This window comes from Vicia villosa, linkage group LG2, assembly GCF_029867415.1.
Source record: "Vicia villosa cultivar HV-30 ecotype Madison, WI linkage group LG2, Vvil1.0, whole genome shotgun sequence".
NCBI lineage: Eukaryota > Viridiplantae > Streptophyta > Magnoliopsida > Fabales > Fabaceae > Vicia > Vicia villosa.
In genome coordinates, this window is record NC_081181.1 from 215555563 (window position 1) to 215567624 (window position 12062).

A 12062-nucleotide genomic window follows, 5' to 3' on the forward strand; every position below is an offset into this window, starting at 1 on the left:
TTTACTACCCCCATACAAATCTCTTATACTAGTATAAAACCAACCAATTGACAATATAAATTCTACCATACACATTAAAGCATTACCATCCTTTACCTTAAAAGTATCAACTCCCTCAACCTAATAAACTCCTTTTTATTTTTGTTTGTTATTTTTCTCAAGTATTGTATTAAATTTGTCACCATAGAAGAGTTAAGAAGTCAAAACTTACAAGTTACAATTTGGGAAATTAACCTAATCTTAAATTAGGGAAACATTTTTCCATCTAAGTCTCATTCATTAAACTACCACTCCAATAATGAACAAGTACTCATAATTAATCTGTTATTATGATTAGTGGAACATTATGATGATTTGATGAAATTATAAAAAAAAAGTTACAATCAAACAAAGGTGGCAAGCACTAGTTGGCCAATTGTAGATATTGAACTCACCTGCTGGCACCCCATAACCAACATCATTACACATTATAATTATACTATTATACTACATCCTTAACATTTGTCTTAACAAAAAAGCTAAATAAATAAAATAAATTAATACATACTCTATTAATTCCACACTAAAAAGAAAAGACAAGAAGTAGAAAAAAATATAGAAAAAGAGAAAAAGAAAAGAAAAAAGAGAAAGTGTGAGACAGACACTAAGGCTATGTTTGGATAGACTAAAATGAACGGAGCGGAATGGAGTGGAGTGGAATGGAGCGGAACGGAGCGGAGCGGAATGAAATAAAGATGGCGTTCCATTGTTTGGGTATTTCGTGACGGAATATAAATATTTTGTCATTCCACCCAAATCGGAGGGTATTAAAAATGATGGAAGGTGATGGAATGGGATGGAATGCATTCCATCGGGTTCCGCTCCATTCCATCCGTTTTTAATCAATCCAAACAATGGAACATAAGTTAATACCATTCCGCTCCATTCCATTCCACTCTCTTCCATCAATCCAAACATACCCTAAGATTAAGAAAGAGAAAAACAAAACAAAAATAAAACCCGGGTTCAACGGGTCAAATCAATAACTCTTCCAATACTTACAAAACCACAGGTTTTTTCTCATTCACCACCTTCTTCTTCTTCACACACACAGAGGTTACTTACTCTCTCAACAACAATGGTTTCATCAGATCCTGGTATGTATGTTCCTTGTCATTTCCTCTTTGTTTTGTACTTTTCACCATTCATATTCATTGTTTTGTGTTGGATTTTCAGCTCACCTTTCAAGTTTCAAGTATAACAAACAAGAGTTTTTGTTTGTGTTTTTGTTTTTGTAACTATCTTTGTCTATTACTTTTTTTGTTTATGTTTAATGTGAAATAAATGAATAACATTAATGGTTTGGTTTGTGAAAGTGGTGTTTAAGGTATAGTTGATGTCAATGGAAAAGGAAATTTTTGTGTGCAAGATTTGATTTTTCGGTTGTTGTTCCATTTTTTTAATGGAAAATAAATATGGGTTTTGTGTAAGAGGAATAGGGTATGTCTCCTTCCCTAAAAACCCTTGATAATACCCCTCTTACTTTTTATGTCATTTCAATTTTTTTCTTCATTTTTTATGATTGATTATTACTACAAGTTAGTGTTTCAGTGTAGAGATTAATTGCATTTTGTAGATTGTCATTGTGGTGTCTGCTTTTTTGTTTTTTTATCTCAGTTTGAACAATCCTTAGCTAGATTTTGATAACCTTTTAGGCCGAACTCCAATTACTTCGGGGCCATCCTTCTCTCGAGAACTAGATGGTTAAGACCGAAAAAGATGAAATTTTGTTACTTTGCCTTGCTTTTTGATTTTGATCTTTGATTTGTGATTTGCATTGCAGGTTGTTGATACTTGATATATGCGTAGAGAATTCGCTTACTTGTATAAAGATGTGTGAATTTTGAAGTTTTAAGGGGAAAGAAGTCGAAGATCATGGAAGAAATACAGTCTCAGTCGGATAATTATAGATCTTCTTCATCATCGGCCAGTAGTCCGGCGAGTAGGGTACCATCGAGCAACTTTTTCTATCTCCGTAAGCCCGGTTCGCTAAGGCAACCGATCTCGTTTGAGGATTCACCTGAGTGGGATGATACTACTGATCTTGATGTTAGAGTTGAGGAAGGAGGTGACTCTATTAATGCCGCAACAACACCGGCTTCACCTTCTCTCTCGAAGCTCAACAGCGGCTCCTTGCCTTCACCGCATCTACCGGAAGGTGCTGTCATTCCACGGAAGATTGCTGGGGCTTCTGTTGCTTGGAAAGATTTGACTGTTACTATAAAGGGAAAAAGAAAGTATTCTGATAAGGTTATTAAGAGTTCAACCGGTTATGCATTGCCCGGGACATTGACTGTAATTATGGGCCCAGCTAAATCAGGGAAATCTACATTATTACGAGCCATTGCAGGTCTTGAAGAACGCTTTAATGTCCTTTTTTACTAAACAATTCAAATGATATTCATATTAGTATTTTGGTAATCAAAGCTAAAATGGAACTTTCTCTTTACCTCAGGAAGATTGCATCCTTCAGCTAGGATGTACGGCGAAGTGTTTGTGAACGGAGCGAAATCGCAAATGCCCTATGGATCATATGTGAGTTCAGTGCCTCATTGTTTATTCAATTTCTGAATTTCCATTATGTTTATAGTTGTTCAGTTCAAGAATGGATGTTTCTTAATTTGCAGGGTTATGTGGATAGAGAAACCACTCTGATTGGATCCCTCACTGTGCGCGAGTTTCTGTATTATTCAGCCTTACTGCAACTTCCCGGTTTCTTTTGTCAGAAAAAGAGTGTAGTAGAAGATGCTATACACGCAATGTCGCTAGGTGAGCATGCAAATAAGCTTATAGGCGGACATTGTTATATGAAAGGACTTCCTAGTGGCGAGAGAAGGCTTGTTAGCATTGCTAGGGAGCTTGTGATGAGACCACGTATTTTATTTCTAGACGAACCTCTTTATCATTTGGACAGGTGTTTATTTATTTGTTTTTTTCAATTAATTTTTCCTGTAATAATCCTCTATTCATTTCTTGATAGTATTCCATATTTAGAGCAATTTTTTTGTTAACATCCTTTTCGTTATATATCTGTTTTAAGTGTCTCGGCACTTTTGATGATGGTTACATTGAGGAGACTTGCAAGCACCGGTTGCACTCTTATCATAACCATCTACCAGAGTAGCACGGAAGTTTTCGGTCTTTTTGACCGAATTTGTCTGCTTTCGAATGGAAATACCTTGTTCTTCGGAGAAACGTTAGCTTGCTTGCAGGTAACTTATCTTCTATACTTACCTATCCCTGCACAAAACTTTGATTAAGAACGATGAGTATGGTTCCAAATGTGTCAAGAACTTAACTTTTTTCGCCAAACCTACTCGTCCAGTAAAAGGAATATATATCTTCCAATTGACTGCTATAATTTTATGTTCATACAGCACTTCTCGAATGCTGGATTTCCTTGTCCGATCATGCAAAGTCCTTCTGATCACTTTTTACGCGCAATTAATACAGATTTCGACAGGATAATTGCTATGTGTAAAAACTGGCAGGTAATTGCTATGCGTCATTTCTATTTTAATGATAACAGACGAAACTCTTTTAAATGCTATGCTCTTATTAACATTTTCATTTTGATAGGATGACAACGGAGATTTTTCTTCCGTAAACATGGACACTGCTGTTGCTATACGCACACTTGAAGCAACTTATAAGTCATCTGCAGATGCTGCTTCTGTTGAAACAATGGTTCTGAAACTCACTGAGAAGGTATGTCATAGCCGCTATGTAAGATAGAACTTCGGTTATATCGGGTTTTTCAATAACTCATTAACTTTAGAGTCTTTTTAAAAAGTATTATTGAATTTCCAGGAAGGTCCGGCTCTCAAAAGCAAAGGGAAAGCTAGCAATGCTACTCGGGTCGCGGTCTTAACATGGAGATCTTTATTAGTCGTGTCAAGAGAATGGAAATATTACTGGCTTCATCTTATTCTTTACATGCTCCTCACACTGTGCATTGGTACTGCATTTTCTGGTTTAGGTCATTCTCTGTCTTCTGTTGGGGTGAGTCTCGACTTGACAACTGCATATATAGTTATACTCGATATAAATTCAATTTTAACACGCTTTATATTGCAGGGAAGAGTTGCAGCAATTTTTGTATTTGTGTCATTCTGTTCACTTCTAAGCATCGCCAGGGTACCTGCACTTATGAAAGAAATCAAGGTAGTTTTTCTTACGCTTTTTCAACTTCACAATGCGATTGACAATGCGTGAATATTATTTATAGTAATAGACATGTCTTCTTTTTGCAGATATATGCGTGTGAAGAATCAAACCAACATTCGAGTACATTTGTATTTTTACTTGCGCAGCTCTTGTCCAGCATTCCGTTTCTTTTTCTCATCTCCATTACGTCAAGTCTAGTCTTCTACTTCCTAGTAGGACTAGAAGATCAGTTCAGCTTGTTAATGTACTTCGTGCTGAATTTCTTCGTGACTCTCTTACTAAATGAAGGAATCATGCTAGTTGTCGCTACTTTATGGCAAGAAGTTTTCTGGAGTGTCTTGACACTCTTATGCGTACACGTGAGTTCCACTTGCCCATTTGTCTCAAACAACGTGACTACTGAACCAAGTACTAATGCATATGTATACGCCATTTCAGGTGGTCATGATGCTTTCAGCCGGCTATTTCAGAATTCGAAGTACTTTGCCAGGGCCAATATGGATGTATCCAATGTCCTATATAGCCTTTCATACATACTCGATTCAGGTAAAGATAATTGATATGCATCGACAGTGTAAAATAGTATTACAGATACATCTAATCATCTCATTTACTCATCTTGATCTTTCTTAGGGCCTATTGGAGAACGAGTATCTAGGCACTTCCTTTGCGGTTGGGGAGGTAAGGTCCATATCTGGTTTTCAAGCTCTTCAAGGTGCCTACAATATCTCCCCCGATGCTAATGCGAAATGGAAAAATCTGTTGGTTTTGTTTCTGATGGCGATAGGTTATCGAATTTTAGTGTTTATTTTATTATTTTTATTCGTAGGGAAAAAAATATCCCTGCTTAAAAGTTTCAAGTGTAGCAATAGGGATACAACAGATACAAGTTGATTTGATAGGAACTTTGTTTAGTGATTTTACAATGTCACATTTGTATAATTGGTTTTGATATAGTTTTGGCTGTGAACTATAGTTTTGTGAATTTATCTTTAGACTAATGAAGAGGAAATATGAGATTAATTTGGTAATCTCTTGAAATTGGTGCATGCATTTTTGCTTTTTTATGAAAGGTACTTGTTTGTTGTGATGTTAAATAATTGGTTTATGATGTAGCTAAATCTAGATGCATTGAAATTTGGGTTGAAGGTATGATTCTGGTGATGGGGCATGGATGGTCCTCTATATGTTTTTTTTGTCCACTTGTTTTATTGAAGTGGTTTTTTCTTTCATTGATGTTTGTGTAATGTGTGGCATATGATATGAATAGTTGCTATAAAGGGGTCATGAACCGACCAAGTTTTTCTTTTTAAGATTACAATACAATGTTCATTGTAAAAATGTTTGTATCATACCCTCGAGGTTTATGGTATAAAAACAGACAAGTTGGGGGTGTGTGGGAAAGGAAAATAAGGAAGAGGATATTTGTCCAGTCCAATTTTTTTGTAGTACAATACTATTTATGGGGTCATATTTAACCATTTCCATAAAAGTAGTGTGAATATCACAAACCCAAAATCGAATAATCATATCATATTTTCATGCGGGCATTACTCTTTACACCTGATGCCTTGCTTACATATCCCGTCGAAAATTTGAAATTATCCACAGAATTTGGATTCTAATCTCCGGTTGCATATGCTGGTGCTCTTTGTTATGTAACAAGACTATCATCGGGTACCTTCTCATAAGCCTCGACTCCTTTATCTTTTCTACCTTGGCTAATAGCACTCACTAGGTATACTTTCACTATGTCATGGGGGATTGGTTCAGAGGTGGACTCATCGACATGTTTTTCAACTACGTCGAACCTGCAACAAGAGTCTTTGAAAATGTTTTTTTATAAGTTTAGATAATAAGAACTCAATATTTTCATCCCATACTTCAAAAGTGAGTTTCCCTCGTTTAACATCTATGACCGCCTTAACTGTGGCGAGGAAGGATCCATTACGATGAAGACTGTAGGAATGATAAGTTGCTCTATCCTTATTTGCACATCTTCCACAATTCCTACTGGGTACTTAACTGACCTATCTGTTAACGTAGTTTTTCATAGACAAACAAAGGCATCAAGCTCGCACTCGCCCCTAAATCACATAAAACTATCTTGAAACTCATTGTACCTTTAATACAGGGAATTGAAAACTCCTAGGATATTTTAGTATTGGAGGCAACTTGTTTTGTATTATAGCACTGCACTTATTTGTTAGCATTACAGTTTCAGTATTTTTCCAATCTTCGTTTATTTGATAGAATTTCCTTAAGGAATTTAGCATAATATGGAATTTGAGATAACGCCTCGGTGAAAGGAATGTTGATAAGAGGCTTATATGGTGAGGAAGGTACATATAGTTTCTCTTGTTCTTCTTCCCCACCTCACTTGTTGGTTGTGTTTTCTCACTCTCTTTATTATTATCACTTGCACCATCTAATTCTTTTCCGCCTCTTAAAGTGACAATATTAACATATCCCTTCAGATTTTGCACATGATGTCTCAGAAATGTTCTGACAGGCAAAGAAAACGAGGCTTGTTGTTGCGCCACTTGAGAGATATGAGTTTCTAGCATTTTTTATGCGTGCCTATAAAATTCATTTTGGATGCTAATTATATATCTAAGTACTTCATTAATGTGAAGTTTCCGGTTCTTGAAATCCTCGTTTTGTCGGGTTTGAGTCATAATGAAATTCTCCATTAGCAGTTAGAGGTTAGACTTCAAGGGAGCAGTGGCGCCCATTTGTCCTTGGAGTCTTGGTGGGGTAGTGGGTGGTGTAGGGTTTGCTGCAAACTGGAGGGTATTGTTCTTCCACGAGAAGTTAGGGTGGTTTCTCCAACAAGGGTTGTAAGTCTTAGAATACGAGTTCCTCTGTTTGGCATAGTTCATCATGTTTGGGGTAGGTTCGACCACAACATTCATTTGGCATGCAAGACCAATATGGTAAGCTAGTTGTTGTAATCGACGTCTTTCATGGAAATAATGCTTGATTTCGTTAATCGGTTGAGTGAGGTTCCAAAAACATTGGGTTCTTTGCATACAATCGCGAACGAGAAAACTTCTGAAAAATAACAAAGATAAAAAATTGCCGTAGTCTAAACGGTGAAACAATGGATTAACGATATCGAAGTGAATGAGAGTAACCAAAAAGAATCAATTTGTGAAAGGCTACAAATCAGAGAAAGCTCTAAAGAGCCGTATTGTCGCCACCATAGAAATTAACCACTTACTCATCATCCGGGTTGTAGTGTCGCAGTGATTATGGAAGAGATGAAAGAAAAAGGTTCGATAAGGCTTCCCCTTCAAGTATTCACACCAATATTGCTAGACTTTCACATAGGCCCAACTTGCTGGATGATGTTGTGAAGGAGCCATCACCAGATGATTAAGAACTTTATCTCAAAAGTAGTGAACGGCGAGCAAAGACCCAAAACTCAGAAAATGCATTCATAAAAAGGGATGACACAATCTCCATACTTGTTACAGACCCTTTCATTCTTGTTCAGGGTCAAAACACATCAATACGAAGATAGGCCAACTTCAAGAAATGCCTCATCAGAATTGCCTTTTCTAGCAAAACCAAAAATAATGGAAGAGTAAATAGGGTTTACCTAGGAAAATTGAACATTATTCATGGATTTTGAGCTCCCTTATGTGATTTTTTATCCATAATGCACTAATTTCTTATCCAACCATTTCTGATATGCTTTACCCAGTTTCTGCACTTTTATTATTTACAAAACTAGCGAATTTTTATCTCAATTTATCATAAAAATCGCGGGCTCCTTAGTTTTTTTAATAAATCTCGTTATAGTGTTTACCATAATATTATATTTTTTAATAAAATTTGTTACAGTGTTTACCCATAATATTATATTAATTGTCCATGAAGATCATATGTTGGATCTTCAATTCCTTGATATTCTAGGCAAGATCAAATACTGAGAAACTCTTTTCTCAAAACAAAACAAAAGGGTTTGTTAAAGGATATTCTCTATGGATCTTGCATGTGTTTGTTTCTGGTGAGAAAAAAAGGTAAGATGATTAATATCAATAATCAAAACTATTTTCGATATAAATAAAATTTTAATAGAACAAACCTTGAACCCAGATGATTTTCTACTATTGTAATCCATCGTAGATAACTTTTCCAAGTTTTCTTAGGTTTCAAGCGCTTCATATATTTCATTTAGATTTCCAATATCGTAAGAGAACTTATATAATGGACGTCCCTTAGGTTTCACGCGGATCACTAATGGTGGATTCTTGAGCGTTGATAACCTTTAAATGGACAACAAAGATTTGTTTAAGACCGTTGATTGAAAATAGGGAAAGAAAACACTTAACTACATTGTTTATCCAAAATATTAAAAATACATTGTATGTAACAAATCTTCGCAGAATATCAAGATTGTTTACCCAGAATATTAAAATTACAGCATGAGCAGGTCCCATACAAAATTTGTTGCTTACAATGTATTTTAAATATTTTGGATAAACAATGTAACCATTTTTGTAAAAAAATTATTTTACTCTAACCCCTCTATTTAAAAAAAACTGAGGGGTTAGAGTATTTTTTTAAATGGTTACATTGCTTACTCAGAATATCAAAAATACATTGTATGCAATAAATCTTCGCAGAATATCAATATTGTTTACCCATAATATTAAAAATATAATATGCTAAGGTAAGATGTTAGAGATATGCACTTGAATGTCAAACCTGCCTTCACCAAGATTGATTGTTGATGCTATCCTTATCACTGCCTTCACTAGCGTATACAATTTTCATGCTTTGAATGCATCCAACTTCTAATTAGGAGTTTGTTCCAAAAATTGAAAAATATTTTTTTCGCACTTGCAATCCATCAATAAACACTTTTAGGAATAAATCATAGCTGTTCAAAACCTTCAACAACAACAACATCAACAACATCAACACCATTGTTTGAGATGGATTGCAAAAGTTAAAAAAAAGTTTTCTTCAAGGTAGAAGAACATATTTTCAGTTTTGCAATCCATGCTAAAAAAATGATGCATTCGACGGTACAAATAAGATAATATTAGGGTGAAATCTGTTCAATGAGTGTTTTATAGTAAAATCTGATTATTTTATCCCTCGAATTATCAAAAAAATTGAAGGGTTACATCATTTATTTTACAGTTGTAAACAAATAAAAATATAAAGTGCATTAGTTGGGATTTGAAACATGTCCTGAATGGTATATTACCTTAGTTTTTACAACAACCGAGTTAACAAGTTGTTATATATATATAAATATATATATATATATATATATATATATATATATATATATATATATATATATATATATATATATATATATATATATATATATATATATATATAGAGTGCCTTGTAATAAGACCTTACTTTTTTTTCGGGATGACATGAAAACTTTATGAAGAAAAGTGTTATTTATTGTAATGCCAGCTACAACAGAAAAAAATATACAGAGTCCCTAAGAAAAATTAAATCAAACCTACACCCTACCACATCCCGTCACAAACAAAATACAAGAATAAAATCACTGAGCAATAGCATTCCATAATCCACCACTTACCAATTCTAAGTGCCATGCTGGAGAATCAACTAAGGCAACAAAACCTACAAGACACCTAAAGTACTCAAAAAGGACCACTCTAAAAAAATAAAATCTGTTGCGCCACATAATCACTCATCCACCATTACAATTCAAAAATGTCAGCTTCAGCATACTAAAACCTCCAGCGACGCACTCACGGAGATAGCAAGCGCCAAATCAATTTTCAAATTAAATCTCTATGATGCTGATGCTAGCCCTTGGATTTCAAACACCACATTGTTGTATTGCACTTCACCCTATTTGCTTTAATTTTTCAGCCAATTCCATGCATACATTTTCACGTCCTCCATAAAATCTTCAACCTGAATATCTTTGTCTTCGAATAATTTATTGTTCCTTGCATTCTAAATACGCCAAAAACATACAAACCAAATCACTTTAGCATGATTTGAGACTTTGTTGCCTCCGCCTAACAGTCCTTTAAATTGGTCTAACATCGAAAGACTATCATTATGCAACGCCGATGAAATATTTAGCGACATGCAACATATTAGACCCTTGCAAAAACTGGACATTCAAAAGATACATAAGACAAAAACTCTTTATTTCCTCACTCTCCGACACATTAGATGGAACCTTGCCCTATGACTCCTCTTCTAAACTAATTATCTCTTGTAGATATTCTATTACGAAAGATCCTCTAAGCTAAGTAAGAGACTTTTGACAGAATCGCTTTATGTCACGCCTTTGACCAAACCGGGTTAGATGGGTTACTAATTTGAGACAAAGGTACCTTATACACTTCTCTAACAAAATATGCGCTAGGAGAAAACCAATCTCCAATATTAAGATGACAAATGATATTCTATCAACTAGAAGTGTCTTTATCCTTGATTCTGATTGAATCAACTCTCGTTCCATATTTATAAACCAAAAACCTATACCACAAGCCACTCCTCTCAAAGCTTATTTTCCACTCCCATTTTCCTTATGATCCTCATTTTACTACCAAAACAGTTTACAGATGTTAAATTTATGGTCTGATGCACAAATGCAAACCAGTACTGCAGTACACAACTGTTTATTATTTAGGGTAGCTTCTAGTTATTGTTTAATTACTAGTAAATTTATGGCATGATGCATAAATGTATACCAGTACATAGTTCCGGTTCATTCCTATACACAATTACAGATACAAGCATATTCCAAATTAGAACTGTCAAAATGGGCTACCCGGCCCTAAATGGGTCGGCTCTGGCGGACTCTGGGTTTTTTAGGGCTGGACCAAAAAGGCCCGATTTAATATGGGCTCAAGAATTACTACCCGAGTCCGACACTAGATGGGCTTTGGGCTTCCCGGCACTAAATGAGTTTTTTTATTTAAAAATTTTAAAATAAAAACTCCATAATATTTATTATAAATAAAATTAAAAATTATAGTATTTTAAACATAATACATTTTTAAGTACTATATTATCTCTTATAAATATTATAATGTGTTTTTAAATACAATATATATCTAAATTGTATAAAATAATACTTAAATGTTTAAAATAAGGGAAAAACTAAGAATGTTGATTATATTAATGTATTATATTTAAAAGTGAAAGATCTAATAGAATAGAGATAAAATTTAGTGAGAGAGAAAAATTCAATATGATATTTTGGAATAAATAATATAAATATTAATATATATTTTTTAAAATTTATAATTATACGGATCTAATGGGCTATCCACGGCCCATACGGGCTAGCTCTAATGGATAACGGACTTTTTAGGACTAGACTAAAAATGTTCTAAAAAATATAAGCCCAAACTCCTATAATTTTTTGAGCCTGACATGCCGGCCCATATGGGCTAGCCCAAACACCACTTTCATTTTCGTTGAAGAAATCAAAATTACATCACTTGGATCAATAAGATACAGTTGTACGAGTTCACACCTAAACAACATCACACTTATAAGGTAACATATAATTCTCAAACATTTCCACTTTATATTTTTTGGATTTATTTATTTTGTACTATTTTGTTTCGTTAAATCATATTTTTAAATTATTTTCTGACGTGGATAATGTGATATTTCCACATTCTCATTTTTTCATGTGAACTTATTAAAAATGTCACAAGTCATGGTAGGTGGTGCTAAGGTGGGAATGGGGATAAAATTACAATAAAAATGTTAAAATAGAGATGACAATAATATGCCCAATTTTAAAACGTGATTAAGTTAAGCCGCTATTATTAAAAAGAAGTATGTAAAAACACGTGAAATTAGGAAAGTTGATTAATCTT

General features: G+C 34.3%; 1 protein-coding gene across 2 annotated transcripts; it reads left to right on the forward strand.

Moving 5' to 3' along the window:
- Positions 1 to 980: 980 nt before the first annotated feature.
- On the forward strand, positions 981 to 5160 carry LOC131653857 (ABC transporter G family member 3-like). 2 transcript variants are annotated; one of them, XM_058924173.1, is made up of 12 exons: positions 981 to 1136; positions 1823 to 2389; positions 2495 to 2574; positions 2667 to 2953; positions 3080 to 3251; positions 3417 to 3530; positions 3619 to 3747; positions 3850 to 4041; positions 4117 to 4203; positions 4293 to 4565; positions 4645 to 4752; positions 4840 to 5160. In XM_058924173.1, exons 2-12 carry the CDS (start codon positions 1915 to 1917, stop codon positions 5098 to 5100), a joined length of 2178 nt encoding a protein of 725 aa, XP_058780156.1. In that variant the 5' UTR covers positions 981 to 1136; positions 1823 to 1914; the 3' UTR covers positions 5101 to 5160. The 2 variants fall into 2 exon arrangements, with proteins under 2 accessions (XP_058780156.1, XP_058780157.1); XM_058924174.1 differs by having other exon boundaries at positions 1027 to 1140.
- The last annotated feature ends 6902 nt before the right edge of the window (positions 5161 to 12062 follow it).